Source organism: Orbicella faveolata, unplaced genomic scaffold, assembly GCF_042242905.1.
Source record: "Orbicella faveolata isolate gen_17 unplaced genomic scaffold, um_ofav_v1 contig_2, whole genome shotgun sequence".
In the NCBI taxonomy this organism is placed as follows: domain Eukaryota; kingdom Metazoa; phylum Cnidaria; class Anthozoa; order Scleractinia; family Merulinidae; genus Orbicella; species Orbicella faveolata.
The window spans coordinates 27,550,104-27,571,856 of NW_028301547.1; the positions used below are offsets into that span (position 1 = coordinate 27,550,104).

Sequence of the window (21,753 nt, forward strand, 5' to 3'; positions counted from 1 at the left end):
TTCACTTGCTGCTTGGAACCAGATTCTGTATTTTTTAGGTTTTTCTATATGACATCCTACGCAGTTGTCTTTTACAGTCTATACAGTCTATACTGAGAAATGAAAAATAAATAGAACCCAAAGCACCAGTTTAGGATACCTCTCTTGTCAGAAGTTCAGAAGAAGAAACAGTTTTGCACTGCATGCGGACGCCTGAGGAAACAGATCATGCTCCGATCTCATATTTCACGAATGTTGTCTTTTACAGTCTATACAGTCTATACTGAGAAATGAAAAATAAATAGAACCCAAAGCACCAGTTTAGGATACCTCTCTTGTCAGAAGTTCAGAAGAAGAAACAGCTTTGCACTGCATGCGGACGCCTAAGGAAACAGATCATGCTCCGATCTCATATTTCACGAATATTTTGACATGAAATGAAGCACCTTTCTGGGAAGAGGTCTGGTCCGTGTTATTCTGAATATCATCCGTTTCATCTAGGTCTCCTGTAGAGTGATTTTACATCATTTTACCATCTAAAATATCCACACGTCTGCTCGGAGCTGGTTGGCCTCGCAGAAGAAAATGTTATCTTTGACGGTTTTGTGGATAATTTAGCGCAGAAAAATAATTCCTTGGTACATTATTTACTTTCCAACCCAGCATATAACTTGATAGTTCAAATGCCTTTGCAAGGGAGCATTTTCTCATATTTCGAGGGTTTCGAGTATCGATCAGCGAGTCCTCCACGCTATCGTCTACAAAATAATGGGTTTAAACCCACTGATCATTTTTATGCACATGTTAAATGATTCGTTTTCATCACTATTCGAACGTTTTAAACCATATCAAGATCATGTTTTTGTGTTCGTGTTGTTCATTGTTGGGTTCTCCAGATATCGCCCAAGTAACGAGTGCAAAGCTCCACTTTTCAATCCCGTTTTTAATTGAGCGATCTCAAAATTTTGCATGTTTTTGTGCCTTCTGACCTCTAGTTTTTGAACACCAAAGTATTTTTGGACACAATTTTAACAGGTTATCTTATTCCTGTGGTCTGTTTATCGCTTTCTTTCAAATTCTTTGAGTAATCATCGGATGAAAAACTTGTCTGGTGTCATTCTTTAGCGGCCATTGAAACTTCACGGGCCGGCTCACGAGTGACGTCATAATGGCCAAGATCATCGGGCGCGCAATCGCATGGCAACGCAAGCGAAGTTGACCTCTCCCTCCTGTTGCAGGCATTTTGTAGTTTTGTTAAGGTGTACCGCTGACCAGCAAAATACTGTATCGCGCCCCCAAAAACGTATTTCCGCGGTGTCCCAAGCAAGACCCTCTGTCCCACTTTAAAAGGTTGTAAATGGGGATATTTTGTTTTCACAGAAAGAGACTGGAGCCAAGAGTGTTGTCATGGCAACAGCATAGTTGGTGTCATTCTGTTTCTTTTGTAATGTACATTGCTGTTGCCAAGTTTGAAGAACACTGCTTTAATATTTCTAGAGTTATTCTCGATTGAGTGTTGTGCTGTTTTAGAGGAACCACCTATGATGTCATCATTTTCCTCTTTTGCATAACACAAAAACGTGAATATCTCTAAAGCGAAAAAAGATATTTCTTCTTTACGCCTTCCTTCTTTACTTTGAAAAGCCTTTCAAATAAGCGCATTTATTTTTTACTTCATAGGCACTTTAAGCTGAATTTAGAAATCAAACGTTTCCCATAGTTTTACTGAACGTAATATGACAAAATTATTTTACCATCATCGGTAACATTACTACTTATCGGATATTTTTGCTCAGGCCTCAAGAAAAGCATCTGTAACAATCATCTTATTCCCTGATAATAGCCAATTACAGTACCATCCAAGATGAATCTCAGAATTTCAGCGTAAAGTAATGGCAAAGCTACCGTAAAAAGTTCTACTATTTCCATTCTAATTAAATCACCAATAACAGACAGCCAAGACCCCGTTTTCATGCGGGGCTCGGTTACATTTCACAGAACTGTTAAGTGGTCTAATATTATGAATGACAGGAGAATGACAACAAATCAATAAAGAAATTTCAATGTCGGTTTATTAAATACCACGATAATAATATGGATGAATGGAAAGTTACTGGACAACTAGCGCCTTAAAATATTTATGTTTTAGATTCAGACCGAAATTTCCCAGAAAATTGTTTTCTTTTCTACACATTTAATCCCTTTGTTTTAAATCAACAGATGCCATCTGTTGAATAACTATTGATCTGCTTGTGCGAGTTCTCTAATAAAACATTACATATCAGTGAGTTGGCTATGTTTAAAGGGTCTTTGTCACGATAATGCAAGTTTACGACTTTGATTGACACTGGACGGCTTTTAACCAATCAAAATTGTACGACTCAGTTCCGAACGTCGCCGGGACAACCGTTGCTCTTTGCAAATTTCATTGTTCCGTCTTTGACCCTTTGTGTGGTATGAGCGCTTCGTATCCCTTCCATCTCTGTACGATCTTTACACAAAATGCAAAATATACTGTGAAACCCCTCCACAAATGAAATTTTCTTGGATACCGTTACTATAACGAGAATAATCATCTTCGGTTAAACACAAAATGCAGATTGATTCGGAATAGGGGCCGACTTCACTCCATTTGTTGACAAATTTTAAGACCATGGGGTCGGAAACAGCGAAAACGTCTCGCTTCCTCTCCCCTTTTTAATTAGAAAAAGGCTTACCTTTGTTCAGCTCACCGTAAAAACATTGATCTTCCCTCAGATCCCTGTTAAAAGGCCCCTTCTTCATTTTGACTCCTACAGAGAACCCATCGTAACTTAACCCACAATGAAAAGGCACGTCCTCATTCACCCCACAATGAGAAGGCTCGTCTTCCTTCAGCTCTGTTTAAAGCAGTCCCTGTGCGAGCTCCACAAGTTGATGATGATGACATTTTATTTCAATAGGGTGCTTAATTACAGTCAAGGCTCTAGTCTCCCTTGTGGCCCTACATATGAAACTAAGTTTAACAGACTAATTACAGGAAGCTTAAACATAACAACTACTAGTTCAATGCTTATTTCATTCTTTCCATCCGAGGTCTGATAGTTGTATCTCATACTTCGTTAAATAATCCTTCAGCCAGTGGTCTATTTCCACTGGGCTTCGATAGATGATCTTTGTTACCATTGAAGAACTTTGCCTTTCCTTCCACAATTGCGCGTAATTCCCCCAAGCCTGGCTTTTTACGTTGAAATTTGGTACCAATCCCCGCGCCAAAACATACCAGAAATAGGTATTACGGCTAGAGGAGCTAGGAACGATTGTCTTGTCCAATTCAAATACCAAATGGAACAGAAATTTCCGAAATTTCCGGACTAGTTCGCCCGAGAGGTTGAGCGAAATTTCCAAAACGGATGCTCAGAAACGAAAGCTTCTATACCATTCCATTTTGTTCCGCAAACTTTGTTTAGTCCGAATGGAACGTGACCCCTCTTCAAGTCAGAAACCGGGAAATGCCCCAGCGAAATGTAACATCTGCTTAGTGACTATTTTTATCTAACTCCCATGCAGTAACAGATATAGGATGTCATAAAAAGCTTATTTCACCAAGCGCAGTTGAGAACTTTTGGACATTTTGAACAGTTTCCTGAAATGTTGGCAAGTCCCAGGACGGGAGAAAGTATGAAGTGAAGGTTTGTGAAAAAGCCTTTTTCCGTTTTTCATCGTTTACGTGTGGGTAGAAGGCCAAAATATGTTACAGTTGAAAATCTGAAAAATGGGCAAGTTTTTAACTCAATTTGTTTTTAGCACAAAAGGAAATTACATAAACACAGTAATAAGCTTCTTTTCTTATTCACATTAGAAACAACAACGTGACAATCTGTCAAAATAATAGGATCTTTTTTCTATGCGATTGCTGCCATGTACCAATCACCATACGAGGAAACTCTTAAGTTGAAGGGAGCTCTGATGACCAAAAATTGATTAACCTATTGAGTTGGTATATTTGAATAACGAACAAGTTAAAAATTGAATCAAGATGCTACAGCTCAGCTTATGATTCAAGCCACTGAACCACTCTGCAAAGCTTCTCGCTTGAAGTAAAATTTCTAGCCAGTTTTTGCAAAGTTCGACGTGTTGTCGTAAACATGTTTTCATTATTTTTCTGCTCAGCCCTCGTGTTATTGGATTTCTTGATCCTGGAGGCACAAGGTAAGGTTCCTTCATTCAGCGTTCGAGAATATTTCTCCGGTTTATCGTTATTTCTGACGATGTGCAAAAACACAGACAATAGTTTTTAGTGCCCTCGGAACATTTTAAACCTTTTTTCACGAGCCTTTTAGTTCTGTTTTGGCAATCATACTCGCTTGATCGTGGATGCTAAAACTAATGAGCGTTCAATCGCAGTTTAGTTTTCTCCGCAAGTTTTTAGTGCATGTGGAAAACGATATAGTCAGCTCATATTCGATAAATTTGTCGCCCTTTATGATACGTCGTTGAGCAACAGTTTTGAACGTACAAACTTGTGAAGACATAAGATTTGATTGCGTTCCTTGGAGATCATGATCAGGATCGGGATCTATGATCCAAGATCACTCGAATCATGGTGCATCAAATTAAAGGAGCCGATAAATCCTTGTCCAGTGTGTTTCCATCTTGTTTTTATTGGCACACAGTGATTCGAGAAATCTTTGATCCTGACCGGTTTATCCTAGATGAATGCACACTCGATCATAACTGAAATGTTTTCTCCGAGGTTGCATGAAATCCTTGTTCATTGATATTAACAATCCTTGGGAATTGCCCTGACTAGAGTTTGCGCAACATGAAACAATGAATGTTTTCATGAATAGCCTCTCTTACGAATTTAAGTAAGAAAACTGATCTAAATTTTGCACAAACTTTGCCAAACGTTAATCGACAGTTTCTGTGAAATAACCCTTTTCACGTAAGGTTGTCCCTTCTCATTTGCATTACAATATAATCCAACTTGGATGTGAGGCAATTTCGAACTATTTTGTAGTTTCAGCCCCAAATTGTCTCGCATCCGCGTTGGATTACACTGTGATGTAAATGATAAAAGCTAACCGTAAAAAGGGCTATGGGACAGATTTTTACAATAATTAAGGTAAAATGGCATAGCCGAGAGCAAGTTAACGTTAGACACTTTTCTCTTAAACAGGTGGTTTTGATATGCCCATGGAAATTTATTAAACAGCTGTCGTTGCTTGCAGTGTTTTGTCAAAGCAAAATTAATAAAATTCGTTGTTTATCCACCTTGACAAACAATCATTACACTCATAGTCCGGCCCAGTCCCTCTCACAATGCAGTCCAGTCTCCCCGTTCTATATAGAGCGTGAAGACTGGGCTTCATTGCACTAAACTGTCATTCGTAGTCTTCTCGATTTGAATAAAACAATAAAAAGTACACATGACGAAAAAACAAATAGAATGGAGAGTTTATTTGTTTCCCTCATTTTGCTTTAAAAACAAATTTAATATAAATAAGTAAGAGATTCACAGGCATTATTGACATTTAAAAATTTGCGTTCTTCAGGTCACTGTCGTAATTTGCGATTCATCATTGATCCAATACCTGGTTACCAGTTGGAGAATCACGTAATACGAACTATTGACGTCAGCAACGAGGATATCTGCCGACTGCAATGCTACCTGGAGCTAAACTGTGTCAGTTATAATTTTAACAAGATGGAAGCGGCAAATGGGCAACACAAATGTGATCTGAATAACGCTACTTATGAACACGACAACGAACACTCAGGCGACCTCGCGAAGAACGAAAATTATGTGCATCGCGGAGCTGAGGTAAACATAAAACCAGTTACAGTATGTAACTTATCAAGTTATTATATAGACCTTTTCGGCCAATATTTTTCGTGGGGATTGTTTTTGGGCAGAATTTACGAATTGCAAGGCGGTCTAGGGCTTTCAAGACTGTCAATCGAAGTGCCAGTCTGTCATCTTGGATTGTGGATAAGGTTTTTGTAATGTGTATTGACTTCAGTTCCGATTAGCAAAATCCACCAACACTCTTTATGACGTCATGCTACAGTTTTTGACTTAAGTTCGTAAAGTTAGGAATCTTTGTCAGAGGCGGCTTGCAAACTGGTTTCTCTTACTTTTGCATTTGTCAGTGATCCGAATTATTATTTCGTATTAATTAAAATGATTAAGAATAGTTTCTTAATCAATCTTAATCTTTTCATATAGTTTATTTAATTTCCAATAATCAAAGATTACCACACCGCCATAAGCACTAAGTAAGTTAAAATACATGGATTTTGCTACTTGGGCGTACTTGGTCAGGGGGTGTAGGTGTGATTAAAAACTCAAATCCCGCCAAATCATTACTGGATACTTTTTGTTTTCTTTTCTATTAAGAATGTTTGTGCAAAGAAACCTTGCCAGAACAACGCAACCTGCCAGGCCGGTTTTACAGACAGGCCAGGTTTTTACGGTTTTATTTTTGAATCCGCAACTTTTTCTTTCCGGATGCGGTTCCGTCCACACGCATACGGCGAATTCGGCAGCGAATCCGGATATTTTTGCCACGTGTGGACGGGGAAATTTTTGAATCCGGAAAGAAAAAGTTGCGGATTCAAAAGTATCCGGATACGTGTTGACGAGGCCTTAGTGAAAAGGAGTTTAGGAGGCTTAAACCGGGAGGAGATGGGGGAGGGTGGGGGTGAGGGAGTTGACACAGGGATATAAATTAATGTTGTTCTTATTAGTATAGGTAATCATACGGTTTCGAGTTCAATTTGGAATTAATTTGCACGAGTGAGTTTTTCAAAAAGCGGAAATTGCACGAACCGCTTCGGCGAGTGTAATTTCAGCTTTTTGAAAAACTCACAAGTGCAAATTAACTCCAAATTGAACGAGAAAAACCGTATGATTACTTATTAATAATATAAACATGCAAAAGTTCGCGCGGAGGAAGTTCCGGAAGATCTTTCTTGAAGCCATTTTTTCTCATTTGAGAAAACTTTTTTCAAAGTTTCAGCACAAAATTTTCGTCATCATTTTAAGCCATATCATTTTCTTAGAAAAGTTCCTATTTTCTTTCGGTCAATCATAATCCAGAATTTCGATGTGTAATTTGCACTGGTGTTACACTTTTTGCACTGATGTTACACTTTTTGCACTGGTGTTACACTTGAACTGCACTGCTCTTAGCCAATCAGAATCGAGTAATTTTTTCATGTGTATTATTAATGGTGTTATTTGTGCTGTGGCGTTGTTCTAATCTTGACTTTGATACTGTTGTTTATATCGTAACAGTGCTGTGGACAATTTTGTTGATATTTTTATAATGCTTGTTGTTATTGTTGTTGAAGTGTGAGACCAGGTAGAGAGGATACAGTGATTCAAGATTTTCTTTGTTGTTAATATCTCTCTCCATTCCTCTGCCTTCTTTTTCGTTTAGTTTCTGTAGAGACGCACTTTGTTGTCATTTGTGAGAACGAAAAAGAATTCATAAGATGCCAAAATACAAAAGGTATCGACGTGCTTGACGCGAACTATGGCAGGCTGGACAAAGAAACGTGCCCCATTTGCATATGAGCAACACAAACTGTCGTTCCAGCAATTCTCTTCAAATCGTGCGGGGAAGATGTGACGGTAAAACCGAATGTCAGCTGCAAGCAGTTAGCTCAGTGTTTGGTGGCGATCCATGTAGGGGAACATACAAATATCTGCAAGTCAAATACAGATGCCTGGAATATAGAGGTAAGTGAGCAAACGATAAAATGTATTTGAATAATGCGTCACACGCGATTGACTGATTCGTTTAAATAGCAAAAACCCTGCTTACGCTAGCTAATGTTTCATGCAACTTGGCTCGCCAATGTCGTTGCGGCCCAAGTTGCAGGAAACGTTGTTTAGAGTAAGACCACCAATGCATCCATGCATAACGAATGCATTCCATGCATAACAATTTATTTGCAGCTTTGTTGGAAGCGTTGCTTAAAGCTACGGAACTTGATTCTAGCTACTTCGTGAAACGTCTGTTACAACAAAATCTTTGTGAGACATTTTCATTTCTGGGGATGTCACACAGGACAATTGATGCTCTTGCAACATGAGTCGGAATGAAATTGCGGGACAAGTTACAACTAAATTTGCCTGGTGCAATAGCCGGGCCTTAAACAGTCATCTCTCAAGCTTGAAATTCATATTGCCAAGGCTTGCTGACCGCGGCATGTACTAACATAACATCAAAATCATTCTTAAACAATTCAATCACTTTTCGTACAAAAAGATATCGACATAGTTTCACCTCGGGAACTGAAACTGGCACCCATAATTTGGACTGAATCTTAATAACCTGACTATACATATTTAGAGAGGAAGCCACATCAGCATTAGCTGGTTTTCATGCTGGTCATCTATCCTGGTCGAATTGGAATTTGAAGATGTTGGTTTTTGTGGAGGGGGGAAAACCGGAGAAATCGGGGAAAAACCCTCGGAGCACATCCCTGCTCCCTTCTGAAAGCCACTAACCGTTTCGGGTGTAGCATACGGAAAACTCTGATCTTCTATTGTTGTCACAAACGTGTCTTTAGCTATTCCATGGAAGAGCATATGTTTTTTTCACTTTGAAACTGTAGGTTTGCATTCCAGTCAACCTGGTCGGTCTTGCAAGCACATCCGGGACTCAGGAGGCTCCAGAGGAGACGGGGAGTACTGGATCGACCCCGAGGGGAGTGGAAACCCTTTAAAGGTCTTTTGTGACATGACCACTGAAGGAGGTACGTTGTGGAAAGTGATAGGAACAAAAGAATGCATTTGCCAGAGCGCTGTAAAGGGTACAACCGGCTCTAAGCTGTTTGAAACACGAACCGTTATTGGAACTCATTACATACATACATAGGTACATACATACATCCTTTATTGACTTTCCCCAACAGGGCTTTTCAAAGACAATATACCTACTAAGATTTATTATCATTCATGCAGCTTTTCTTCTTTTTCATTGGCCGAGAGCCCACCACGTGACCTGCAAAGAACTGCCTACAAATAAAGGTCTGCTCAAATAATATTCTGTTCATGCGCTATTGAAATCACGTTTCAGGGTGAAAAATGGCAGATTGCTTTCTTGCGCTGTCAGAGAGTGATTTAATAAATGGTAATTGAGTGATAAAACAATGATTGAACCCGGTTATCGCAAAATATCGTGATTTATCAGTGTCTCTCGCAGATCAATTATTTGCTTCAGCATCTACTGGCCACTGACGATATTTCGCTCAACTTCGTTCAATGATCGTTAAATGATATAACAGTAAGCTACCAATTAATTACAGAAAGCCCATAGGCAAAAGTTTTCATTCTCAATACTGTAACGAAATCTCATATTCTCGCATTTTCGACTTACCTCTCCAAGCTCCATTTACATAACCAAGCTCTTTCTTGCTGCCCAGTTAAAAGTTGACCTGATTGCTGACTTTGCTTGATCACGTGACCACTCATCTTCGTCCCATTTTAGGAGGCTGGCTTCTTGTCTCCAACGCTGTGATTGACAGCTCATTCTCCACACCTCAATTGTCACTAGAGACAACATACCGAGGAATTGGAAACTATCACAACAGCAAAACATTTCTGACGAAAAGTGCCATGACTGATCTGAGATCACACTTGTCTTTCACTCAACTGAGATTCCACTGCAGTAAACAGGGACGTACGTTCCACGTGACCACGGTCGCTAACAGCACTGGTGAAGCTGTAGTCCAGTACTTCAGCGGTCAGACGGATGTCCAACCTGACGCCTGTGGCTCGTTTGTTAGAATGGATAATGACAATTCTCGTTTAGCTGGAGTCTGTGATCAGTGGGGATCTGATGGTGAGCGATTCCCTGGTAAATGGGGCATTTTGACAGCTGATGAAGACAGACTGAGCAACAACGCTGCTTTTGTAAGAGGTTCATTTCACTGGCTGCTGATAACGACTCCGCCTGGCAAACTGAGATGGAGATGTGATGACTCAAACGCTGAAGTATCTTCTGGTGATTTCTGGAGAGTCTTTGTTCGTTAAGACAATGGTAAACTTATTGCCATCCGCCGCATTTTTTAATTTTTCCTTTTCATTGGCCAAGAGCTCACCACATGACCTGCAAATAACTGCCTACAAATAAGTGACAAATAATAATCAAGTGAAAAATGGCAGATCGCTTCCCTGAGTTGTCAAACTTCCTACTGTGTATTTTTTGCTGTTCTTAGGTTGGGAGCATTATATTAACAAAAATTATGTATAAATTCGAAATTCTCCATTCAGCGTCAGCGCTGGTTCTTTTGGCCGCAATCACAGATCATCACAACGAGTTGGACAACCCACGCAAAGATGACGGTTACGCGTATTCGAAAATGGATTAATACTTTACTTTAGAATCTTGCCACTTGTCTGTCGATAAATACTGGCTATAGTTATAAATTCGACAAGAAAGCGTTTAATTCCGTTAAAAAAAATGCCCCCGTTGTGTATATTTGTTTGTTTTGCATAGGTTGGCTAAGAAATGTACAAGGATTTAAAACACTTGCAGAGCCATTGTACCACTCATTAAACTCTTTGTTTTGCGACGTTTTCGCTGCCGTTCTGTTTTGTGTAAGTCGCTGTTGTGGTCTATAAAAAGTCACAATGTCGACGTATCAGTTTTCTGTTTGCTTCTACATTTGCGATTGAAACCTGGAAGTCATTGAAAAATTCCATGCGAACAGAAGTGTGGCTTACCGTTTTCCTCTCTGTTGCAGTCAACCGGGAAATTCTGTTCCATTCGCGCCAGGAAATTTCCGGAAACCCACACCGGAATTTTTGGTCTAATGGAAAGCGTCCCAAAGCTTTGTTCCATCCATTATGTTCCGCAGATTTTGGTCGAACTGATAGTCCGAACCGGGATATGTCCCAACAGTATGTAACATTTGAGTCTGTAACTGAGGATGTCGTAACCTGAGCTTATGTTAACAAGCGTAGCTGTGGATTTTTGGACATTTTGGACAGCTTCGTGAAATGTTGGCAAGTCCCAGGATGAACGAAAGTTTGAAAATGAAGGTTTGTAAAAAGCATAAAAGGATTTTTTTTTCTGTTTTTCATCGTTGACGTGTGGATAGAAGGTCAAAATCTTTTACAGTTAAAAATGGGCAGTTTTCCGAACTCAACAATGTCGCGGTATGTTGCGTTGAAATTTTGCAGTCGTTTGGCCGGGGCTTAAGTTGTCGTTAATTGGCACATTTTGTTGGGAATTTTCAGTAACAAAAGGTGCTAATTATCGACATGTTACTCCGTCTGTGTATGTCGGCTTAGGCTTATGCTTATGCTTATTCGCTAGTGAGAATCACGTAAAAACAGTGATATCTTCCTTTTCTTATTCATATTAGAAACAACAATGTGACAATCTGTGAAAATAATAGCATTGTCTTCTATGCAATTACCGTCATGCGCCAACCACAACAAAGGGACACTTTTTAAGTTGTCGCGAGCTCTCATAATAAAACAATGATTGTATTGATTTAGTCTATTTGAATAAAGAACTTGTTAAAATTGAATTCAGATGTTGCAGCTCGGCTTATGATTCACACCATTGAACCACTCTCGAAACTTCTCGCTGGAATGGAACATAATTACCGGCCCCTTTTGGCAAAAGTTTCGTAGCCTTGTCGTAAACATGTTTTCAGTGTTTTTCTGCTCAGCCCTCGTGTTATTGGATTTCTTGATCCTGGAGGTACAAGGTAAGGTTCTATTTATTCAGCGTTTAATAATATTTCTTCTGTTTCATCGTTATTTTTGACGATGTACAAAACACAGACAATATTTTTTAGTGTCCTTTAGTATGTATAATTCGTAATAGTTTATACTTCTTTTCACGAGCCTTTTAACTTTGTTTTGGAAATTATACTCGCGTGATCGTGGAGGCTAAAACTAACGAACGTCCAGAGCAGTTTATAGCTTGCTTTCGATAAATTTGTTGTCCTATATAATAACACATTTATCAACATTTTTAGAGGTACGAATTTGTGCACGCGAGGACATAAAATCTTCAAAAATTTTCTCTGAGGTTCACAAACTCATTAATAATTCATCAAGTTTAAACAGAGGAAAATAAGACCATGGCATTTGGATATCCGATCCTTATTATTAGAGATTTCTAAGATTTTATTTCTCCGTTTTCTCCTTAGTTTTTGTTTCGATTGAGGAGATTTATCAAACACCCAAGACAGTAAATTACCACATTTCCAAAAGCCTCGAAGTTCGTTAAAAATACTTCGATACGCCTCGTATTTTCAACTCTCTCCTCGGTGTTTGGAAATGAGATGAAACACTGTCGATCGTATTTGATGTATAATTAATACCTGAACTTCATGTTAGTCGGTATTACCAATCCTTTCTCCTGCTGATTAATTTCAATCGTCTGCAATCGTTCATAGGCTTACCAAAGTATCCTTTTGAAATTTTCTAAATTAAAAAGTTTAGCAAAGAAATTTTATTTTTTATGAAAATGAAAATTTCATAGAAATTTTGGTTGTTGGAATTCATGTTATTGGTATTGGTAAAACTTCAATGACTTTCACAGAATTGAAACAAGGAGAAAACTAAATTAAATTATATAAGCCATGCCAAAACGTGCAATTGTTTTCATGTTTTGTTAATTTACAACCTGAAGGAACTTTTATGCGGTAACGAAAGATTAAGCGGTAACGTTTCTCGTTTAGTCATCGTCAAATATCCGAATAAATTCTTCCAAATGTAAAGTTGACATTTTCTGGAGATAATGGTCGTTTGTAAAGCCTACCCTTTGAGAATTGCTCTGACTAGAGTCTGAACAACATAAGACATTAAGATTATTTGTTCTTAAACTGCTCTTCTGGTATGGCCTTTTGGAAGACAGTTTCAAAACTGGTGGATTAATAAAACGGAACAGCAAATAATATTATCAAATAGTAGGATTCTATTCGGGATTTTCGACAAAACTTAATACAGATATTTTTTGAACTACGGCTTCTAATCGCAAAAATTTCCACTCTTGATTATACTGCTCCTGATACTGCAGTTACCTACAAGACCAAAACCTTTCATTGAATAGTTTTCTCGTACGTCCAGAGGAAGAAGTAAATATACCAAAAGAAATAGTATTTTTAAATGCTCATGGTTTGGTTTTTAAAAAACAAGTCTGATATAGCTTTCAACAATACTTTTCAACTTGCATTTATGACGTGTTTTTTGTTTTGTGTTACTATGTAAACGAAGTAAGTAGCGTTGATGTTTGTAATTGTTAGTAATTAGCATACCGTACTGTATGTAGCTGGTGCAGCGTAGCAGTGCTGCCTTTTGTATGCAACATTAAGAGAAATGGAAACAACCTAAACACCTACAAACTGTATTGCTTTAGCTATGTACAAAATGTAATAAGTGTTGACAGCTTTGGTGTTAGAAATTAGTATACCGTGTTGAAAGGAGCCGTACGGTATTGTAAGTAGCAAAAAAAAAAAAAAAGTATTGTAAGTAGCGATTATCTGTACAGTTTAAGATGATTTCCGCAGAACATTCGAGCAATAATGGCAAAAATTAAGTTACCGAAAAAACCTCATGGCATGGTAATATTTTGAATACAGATAAGAAGAACCTATTGAGACCTACGCTCTCAAGTTGACTCCGCGAGAGAAAATTGAACTTGAAGTCTTATCCATATTTCAATTAAAACAGACGTTTCGCGTTAGTTAGAAACACAATAACACACGCTTTGAACATTCTTACGAGGTTTGACATTAACTTTCTGGAGAATGCCTGAGAATTTAATCGCGGGGTCCCCTAGAGAAATGAACTAAAGTGAGTTTTTTAAATAGTATTCTAAAAGTTACCGTGCTGAGAGTAGATTTTTAGTAAAAATTTTTTTGCACTTATTGCTCGAACTTTGAGCGGAATCCGTCTTAATTGCAAAAACTGAGCTGAGCTGCAAAGAGTTAATCGACGGTTTCTGACAAATTTGACGGATTTTTATCATAATTAAGTAACATGAATCGCTGAGAGCAAATAAGACACTTCTCTTAAACAGGTGGTTTTGATAAGCCCATGCCAAATTTGCCAAACAGCTGTCAGTCGTTGCTTGTAATCAGTTTTGTCAAACGAAAATTAATTAAATTCATGTTTTATCCTCTTTGGCAAAAATCATTCCCAGTACTCTCCCTTCTCGGTTCTATACGGAGGGGCGGCCGAACACAGTTTTCGCGCGCGCTTTTGCTGATGCAATTCGGCGCGCGCACAAGGATTGCAAAAAACAAAGATGCCGTCAATAGAGCGATCATATGTTCTTATTGACTGAGTGGGAGGGCCGGACGGGAAAATATTTGGCTCGAGGTTAGGACGAGCGCAGCGAGGTCCGTACATCCTGACCGACAGCCAAATATTTTCCCGTCCGGCCCGACCTAACTCAGTCAATAAGCATTTTATCGTATGACCACTTGGTGTTGACAATTTTGAAAATTCTGTTTGAACCTAAATATATGTAGGACGCGATTATTTAACATCAGACGGCCGCGCGCGGAACAACTACAAAAAGATTTCACAATAAAAACTTGTCATTTGTTTCTCCGCGTCGAACAAGAAACTCACAATTCATCGAAAACACTACTCGTTTTCTCATTTTTGTTTTTCAGTGTAAGTCCTCAATTACAATTCATGCTAACGGGATTGGCTAACCTGTTTAAAAAAGCCAACAGAAAGTTGACATAAAGCTGCCAAAAATATGTCAAAACCATCAAAAACTTAGCGAGTGACAAAAGTTCGCTTCACGCTTCGCTGAAATTGTTCACAAATCTTCTTCATCTGAAGACTCAAGAAAATGTCGGCGTCGTTTCAAGCTATTTGTCGACCTCTTGGATTCTCTTGAACAAGGGAGAACCAGCAACTGAATATTAATGACACCGATGTTGGCTCCCGCAAACAGTACCTGGGTTTGCTGAGTTTGCAGGCTTTGTTGTGTAGTGGAAATTCAAGCGAGTTTTATCTTATCTGGATGAACTGTACGGTAAATCGGTAATGAACTTGTGTTCGTACTCAGTTTTGTCTCTTCAAACAACAGTGATGTAGAAACTGCAGAGCAATTTATCTTACTGTACACAAGGTATGTTTGTGATTTCTCTGATTTAACCAACTTCTCCCAGAAACTCTGGAAAATCGAAGAACTTATATCGTACTTTGTTTCTTCGCGTTGCCGGTTTTCTTGCTTTTGACCCACAATGAATTCTTTGATGCTTTTTACTGAAAGAAGTTTCGCCTCAAGACTGTTTGCTTATTCCAAAGGTTAATTATCAGACAGTTCCGGAAAAGTTGTTTACTTGACCGCATACTTGCTTGTTGGCTTCCGAGAAAGTTGTGATCGAACTATTTCATTTGTGAGGAGTGTTTACTTTCTTTCTGTGCTTTCGGAGTGAGATGGCGACCGAAGTAGTTCTGCATCGGACAGTTCGCCTGGATAGTAATATTCGCTCTCAGAATGTTCACTTTGATCACTCATTTTGAAGGGAACAAAATTTTGCAGCAAAAAAATTGTTTTTGTCATTGGCTCGCATCGATTTTGCTGTACGCGTTTCTAGTAGGACCGTACGCATTTGTAGTAGGGTCGTACGTGTTTTTCCGGCCCTATGACTTGGACGCGTACAGCCCTCATACGGGACCTTTTTTCTTATGGTTTCCAAGGAAATTGCGCGCGGGCCGTACGGGTCATATGATCATTTTGTTTACTCAACACCCGCACAATCTGTGCTATTTTTCTCTATTATTGAACGCAGTGTATTGATGGCTTTAGTCTTTTATTACAAAGACATGTTAGAAAAGCTAACGATGCAAAGAACCCAGCAGTTGTATGCTTTTCCTTTGTTACCGAAAGAACCCAGTTAAGGTAACTCTCCTGAAATAAAATTGCATATAGATTTTTGTTCAAACTTTGTCCAATGAATATTTATCATATGAGAACTTAAATTATAAAATAAAAAAGGGGAGTGCCCATGCTCGTTAAGGAGCAGTGAGGCATTGAAAATGTCCCAATTTAGCGTTATTTAATGCTTATTAAAAGAACGCATTCCAAGTTATTTTAAACTCTTTGTTAGCCCAGACTCATGAAAATACACCTCAAACTACAGTCAATATTTGTGTAGGACACAAATAAACTTTTTAAGTTTGATTTTGACAGACAGCGCCATGCAATACTGAAAATTTATGCACGCGCTCGTGCGCGTTGCTAAAGAGGTGAAATTTCACTCCCGGCTCCTTACGTCAGCCTGAACGCGGAAAATAAAAACAACTCAAAAACTTGCAAATTCGCTTACAATTTAGATGTTTTTCTTTGTTTTTCACAAAATGCAAAGTAGAAAAAGTACAAGCAAAGACAAAATAAGAGAAAGACAGAAAAACAAGAGCAATAGAAAGAGAAAAACTAACTCCGTGTGACTTTGTTTGATCTTACCGAAGTGCACTGGTAGTGTAAATTGCGCACGCGCTGATAGGGTAACTTCCTATATATGTCGGGCGCACTTCCGGTTTCTTTAAATGCTAAAGGAAACGCGGTTTTTCATTAAATCCAACTTTTTTTTGACGAATTTCGATTAAAGCCAACGTTGGAAACATAGCTATGGATTCCTTTTTCGAAATCATGCTTTTTTCAGAAAATTACGAATTTTTTAATACTTTGAAATTCTCTCAAAATTTGACCTTTTAGAAATGAAACAAAATCTACGCATAGCGTTATGAGGATTTAAATTAAAATGTTAAATCAACGAAAAACAACCCCGATAAAGTAATTTGCCTGGGAGCCTTTGCGTTTTTTCAGTATTAGTCACATGACCATGGGCGTGACCTGTTGACGTCATCACAGTCTTGCTGATCATGAAAAAGTTAAAACACATGAAATAACTCTGAACTAACTAAAAACAAGGAAGTTATATGAGAATAAATTTTCCTTAGCAACGGCTTGAAAAGATCGGTTAATGGGCCCTTAAATGCAGCAATTGCGCAGTTGCTCGAAAAATTGAGACCGATTGCTTTTGCAGAAACTTGCCGATTTCTATCGATCCAGTCGTAAGAATTTCAAGAAATTTTGCAAAAAAAAAAATAGTTCAGAAGCCACGTGAATGATGTATCACAAAAAATCTGAATTTTGACATAGGGAATTTTTAATAATACCGGCAGAACATGCAGTGAAAATGATTTACAGCGAATTACAAAAATCGTCTATGTCAAATTTATCAGAACAGCGTTGACAGAAGGGATTTAGAGTCAATTCGTAGTGGGCAAATGATGAAAAAAATCTAACGCCTGGATTTTTTTAAATATAAGAGGTAAAAGTAAAGTCTGCATACGAGCCAAGTGGCCCACCAGGCCGGAGCTTATCCCGGTTTCTGTAGCATGAAGCGACTAGGACTATTTCTACTCCCCCCTGGATGGGATGCTAGCCCATCGCAGGGCTACCCCCAGCATTAAGTTCGCCGGTACCCATTTATACACCTGGGTGGAGAGAGACACTGTGAGAGTAAAGAGTCTTGCCCAAGAACACAACACAATGTTTCCGGCCAGGGCTCGAACCCGGACCGCTCGATCCGGAGACGAGCGCACTAACCATGAGGCCACCGCGCCTCCCACTTTTTTAAATATACAAAAACCATTTTTTAAGCTTTGTTTTTAACCAGCCCCGTTGCCATGGCAAAAGCACACACCTTAGCCAAAATGCGAGAATAAACCCTTCTGTGGCTAACCTTGACTCTTGCAATAAACGGGCGCCAAAGCATAAATAGTTTAAAAGTAATGGTGAATTAGGCATAGGAACTTGAAAACTGTGTTCGGCCACCTTACTGTCTTCCGGAAATTGAAATCATCCGTAGGCGCCTCGCATTGAATAAAACCTTAAAAAAAGCTACGAAACTGTAACATGTAACTGTAATATTATTTTATATTTAATTTTATTACTATAAGTGTTTGCGATGTTCAAAATTCCCGGAAAAATTTTATAGTCCAGTAAAATTGATACAATGAGGGAAAAGAAATTCAAAGACTTCTGGCACAGGGAAGTGTTCTGGAAAGCCTGGAAAAAATGAAGTGCAATACAGCAAATTGTTGGCAGCAAGAGAAGCTAAGAAAGGAGCAGAAACCGGCGAACAATGAGCATGCAAACTTTGTGCTAAATTCTCATCAAGTCTCCTGTAAAATCTTTTTCCTCACATCTGGCGAAAACTGAACAATAAATATTTAATTCAATTTTGTCACCGCAAAATGCACTAAGAATGTGTAGAACAGCGACCTGGTTAGCCAGAATACGCGCCCCAGCGCTCCGGTTAGCCTGACTATCTCTGACGCGAAGATAGTTAGCTCTTAGTAATTAACAGGATTTCATTTTATAAATGTCCTCAATTTGGTAGGAGTGGTGGTCGAATTCTTAATTATGAGTAGAAAATTTACTTTGATAACAATATATATATAAATTAGTACCAGATTCACAGGCATGAATTACATGTCAAAATTTACTTTCTTTAGGTCAATGTCGCAATTTGCGATTCACCATTAGTCCAATCGATGGCTACCAGCTGAAGAATCACGTGATACGAACTATTGACGTCAGCAATGAGGATATCTGCCAATTGCGATGCTACCGAGAGCCAAACTGTGTCAGTTACAATTTTAATAAGAAGAACGAGAAAAATGGACGTCACAAATGTGATCTGAATAACGCTACTTATGAACACGACAACGACCACTCAGGCGACCTTGCGAAGAACGAAAATTACGTGTATCGCGAAGCTGAGGTAAGCATTCAACCGGTCAAAATTTGTAACTTATATGGTAAAGCATTTCGTGGGGATTACGTTTGGCAGTCTCAGCCGTTCAACAAGGCTGGCAAAATCGAAGTCCTATATCCGTTATCTTGGATTGAACACTTGAAAGATGGTTTCTCTCACTTTGGCATTTTTTAACCAAATTATTATTCCTCATATGTCAGCATGATTAAGTGAAATTTCTCAATTTTTTCATATAATTTACTTAATTCCAAATATTCAAAGCCTACTACACCACCAGAAGCGCTAAGTAAGTTAAAAAACGGTTATTTGCAACTTGGGTGTTTTTGGTTAAGGCGTGTGCATGGGTGTTATCACCTCCAGGATTTCAAAAACTCAAATCCCGAAAAATCTTTACTGGATACTTTTTGTTTCCTTTTCTATTAAGAATGCTTGTGCGAAGAAACCTTGCCAGAACAACGCAACCTGCCAGGCCGGTTTTACAGACAGAGATTACCAATGTTTGTGTATTCCCGGATTTACTGGCCATGATTGCGAAAACGGTAGGAAACACTCTCACGCAACTTAGTAATAGGGGAGTTAAAACAGGAGTACAAATGTGGTTGTTGTAGGCTTGTTGTTTTTGTTGTGTAACGTTGTTCTTATGTTAATGTTGTTTAATGGGCATGTCTATGTTGTCAAATAGTGTTGATATTGTCGTTAATGCTTTCGTTTATGTCGTTTTTGCTGTTGAAGTACTGAGTTTACTAACGTCTCGAGACAAATATAACCAGTGATTCAGCGCTAATCAATCATAAATCCTCGTTCAACCTTGACGTGCTTGGGTACTCGCAGTTTGTTCTTAAAAAAAGCATCATTACCTCCGGTGATAGGAACAAGAGGTCAGTCGCAAACTACTAGATGTATGTGCCTCGTCAGTACGAGTGCTGAAGGAAATCTTATTTCTAGTCTTTGTGAAAAAATAACGCTCGGAGCCTGGGAAAACGCAAGACTAGTTAGACGGACAAGATTTCTTTTTCCTCTTTTATTTTCTGCAGAGGAACTTCGTATACTTCTCATTTGTGAAGGGGGAAATGGAAAAATAACCTGCCAAAAAGGGGAAGAAATCAGCATACAAGACGCGAACTATGGCAGGCTGCACCGAGATACGTGTTTACATCCGGCCACGAGCAACATAAACTGTCGTGCCAGCAATTCTCTTCAAATCGTGCAGGACAAGTGTAATGGCAAAGCCGAATGTCAGCTGCAAGCAACTAGCTCAGTGTTTGGTGGCGATCCGTGTGGGGGAACATACAAATATCTGAAAGTCAAATACAGGTGCCTGAAATTGTAGAAAATTTAAAACCATCTTAGACTTCAAGGCAGTTTGTTAAAAGAATGTCTTTAAAATGTCTCAGCTTTCTTTTGTAAATTGCAACCTCTTAAAATGTGCGACCATACAGAGATTCCGTTCAGATCGTATAAAATGTTCCTGAAAAGCTTTTTTTCCTGTTAATTTTGCACAGATCTCTGTAAACATAGAATAAAAATAACAGCTTCTGAAAAATGTGGATAAAATCTACACAAATAAACTACACAAAATGGCACGGAATTGTGCACATATTGTCTTCTCCATATTTCGTACAAACCTTTTCGGACAAAAAGTTTGGACACTAAAACATAACTTAAGTAAATTTACACTTACAAAACATGAATAAGACTGAAACAACAGCTCTGAAGCTGATAAATTCACGGGACCCTCAAGGTTTTACAGATGCACCGACGAGAAAGTAACACGAATTCTATCAAGCCGTATATTCCTTATCGAGCTAGAGGGCGCAAAAACGCAACGGTAACCGAATACGGAGATGCGGACACCGTAGAAAACATGTATGAAGACATCTTTGTCTAAAACGTTACTTTACCGCAAGAAAAGCACCAGGTCTCGTCGGATCACCAAAGTTAAGCCCTTTTGATCATGATCGAAGAAGAATAACAAAAGTATTTTAGAACAAGCATTTGAGTGTCGTTGGGACAAATTTCAGGTGAAAGGCCCACCAGGGTGCTTATTTGCCGGAGCTCCGCTAAAAACGCAAGAACACGCATTGGCCGCGAAACTGGGTGTCAATATTGTGTGCGCTTCTCTGAAACATGAATTGAACATCTTAGTCCGTGAGTGTTGACCGGGATATTTTTCTGTCTGAAGCATGTGTTTAGACGTTATTCATATGGAGTTCATTTTTTATATCTCTCTCAACCAGCCAGATTTATCCCTTAACCAAAAGAGATACCATATCTATCAGACCAAGGCTTCTGGGACGATGAAAAATGCAGTGCTGTCAGTCATTCCCTTTTTGTAAAGCTCCATGCTCAAATACCTGTGCAGTGATCATTTTTTAGTTCAGATCTCATTACATTTTGTCCGGCTGTGCTGAAGCAAGGGCTCCAATCGAAATAAATGCTTGGTAGATGTGCTTGTGGAAGCTGTCTTTGTCTTAATCACGTATCGAATGTACGCTGCATGCGCATTGACTAAACCAGGCTAAACATCTTGTTTTGCATGTTGATGATAATCTACCACAGAAATGGTTTTCAAATAACATTTAAGGCTGGTTTTCACTAGCGTCAGAGTCGTAGTTGGAATCGTAATCAGAGGCGCAGAGTGATACGATCTGGTAAAAATCACCGACGGAGTCAGAAGTAGAACACTTATTCCGCTTATTACCCCGTCGTTTATGATCTAGTGAAAACTAGATTGTTGGAGTCGGAAGCAGAAGCGGAAGAATAAGCCAATCACAATGTTCGATTTCGGGCCTTGTGATTGGTTGGTTTTTCCGCTACTGCTTCCAACTCCGACAATTTAGTTTTCACTGGATCATAAGCGACGGAGTCGTAAACGGAATCGGAAGAAATGGAAACGCTCTGATTCTTCCAACTCCGATTCCGTCGAGCTTATGACTCCACTTACGACTCCGATTTTCGGTTTTCACTAGGTTGTAAGCTCTCTTAGGACTCCGACTCCGACTC

At 38.9% G+C, this 21,753-nt stretch overlaps 3 protein-coding genes across 4 annotated transcripts; all 3 read left to right on the forward strand.

The window, feature by feature from the left end:
- Positions 1 to 4,018: 4,018 nt before the first annotated feature.
- LOC110044949 (uncharacterized) lies at positions 4,019 to 20,333 on the forward strand. 2 transcript variants are annotated; one of them, XM_089289166.1, is made up of 4 exons: positions 4,019 to 4,170; positions 5,517 to 5,785; positions 19,175 to 19,289; positions 19,785 to 20,333. In XM_089289166.1, exons 1-4 carry the CDS (start codon positions 4,107 to 4,109, stop codon positions 20,078 to 20,080), a joined length of 744 nt encoding a protein of 247 aa, XP_089145292.1. In that variant the 5' UTR covers positions 4,019 to 4,106; the 3' UTR covers positions 20,081 to 20,333. The 2 variants fall into 2 exon arrangements, with proteins under 2 accessions (XP_089145292.1, XP_089145291.1); XM_089289165.1 differs by lacking the exons at positions 4,019 to 4,170; positions 5,517 to 5,785 and adding exons at positions 11,491 to 11,697; positions 18,488 to 18,756.
- On the forward strand, positions 7,288 to 8,852 carry LOC149112672 (uncharacterized). Its single transcript, XM_089288814.1, has 2 exons — positions 7,288 to 7,708; positions 8,590 to 8,852. The coding sequence occupies exons 1-2, from the start codon at positions 7,540 to 7,542 to the stop codon at positions 8,850 to 8,852; spliced, it is 432 nt and encodes a 143-aa protein (XP_089144940.1). The 5' UTR covers positions 7,288 to 7,539.
- LOC149112673 (uncharacterized) lies at positions 9,062 to 10,551 on the forward strand. Its single transcript, XM_089288815.1, has 2 exons — positions 9,062 to 9,107; positions 9,465 to 10,551. The coding sequence occupies exons 1-2, from the start codon at positions 9,062 to 9,064 to the stop codon at positions 10,007 to 10,009; spliced, it is 591 nt and encodes a 196-aa protein (XP_089144941.1). The 3' UTR covers positions 10,010 to 10,551.
- Positions 20,334 to 21,753: the final 1,420 nt, after the last annotated feature.

Bases quoted from the DNA above. Each gene is read 5' to 3' on its own strand.
- LOC110044949 (XM_089289166.1), top strand. From the start codon at position 4,107: ATGTTTTCATTATTTTTCTGCTCAGCCCTCGTGTTATTGGATTTCTTG. The intron at 5,786-19,174 runs GTAAACATAAAA...TTTTCTATTAAG, and splicing joins ATGTGCATCGCGGAGCTGAG to AATGCTTGTGCGAAGAAACC. The intron at 19,290-19,784 runs GTAGGAAACACT...TATTTTCTGCAG, and splicing joins TGGCCATGATTGCGAAAACG to AGGAACTTCGTATACTTCTC.
- LOC149112673 (XM_089288815.1), top strand. From the start codon at position 9,062: ATGGCAGATTGCTTTCTTGCGCTGTCAGAGAGTGATTTAATAAATG. The intron at 9,108-9,464 runs GTAATTGAGTGA...GTCCCATTTTAG, and splicing joins AGAGAGTGATTTAATAAATG to GAGGCTGGCTTCTTGTCTCC.
- LOC149112672 (XM_089288814.1), top strand. From the start codon at position 7,540: ATGAGCAACACAAACTGTCGTTCCAGCAATTCTCTTCAAATCGTGCGG. The intron at 7,709-8,589 runs GTAAGTGAGCAA...TTGAAACTGTAG, and splicing joins CAGATGCCTGGAATATAGAG to GTTTGCATTCCAGTCAACCT.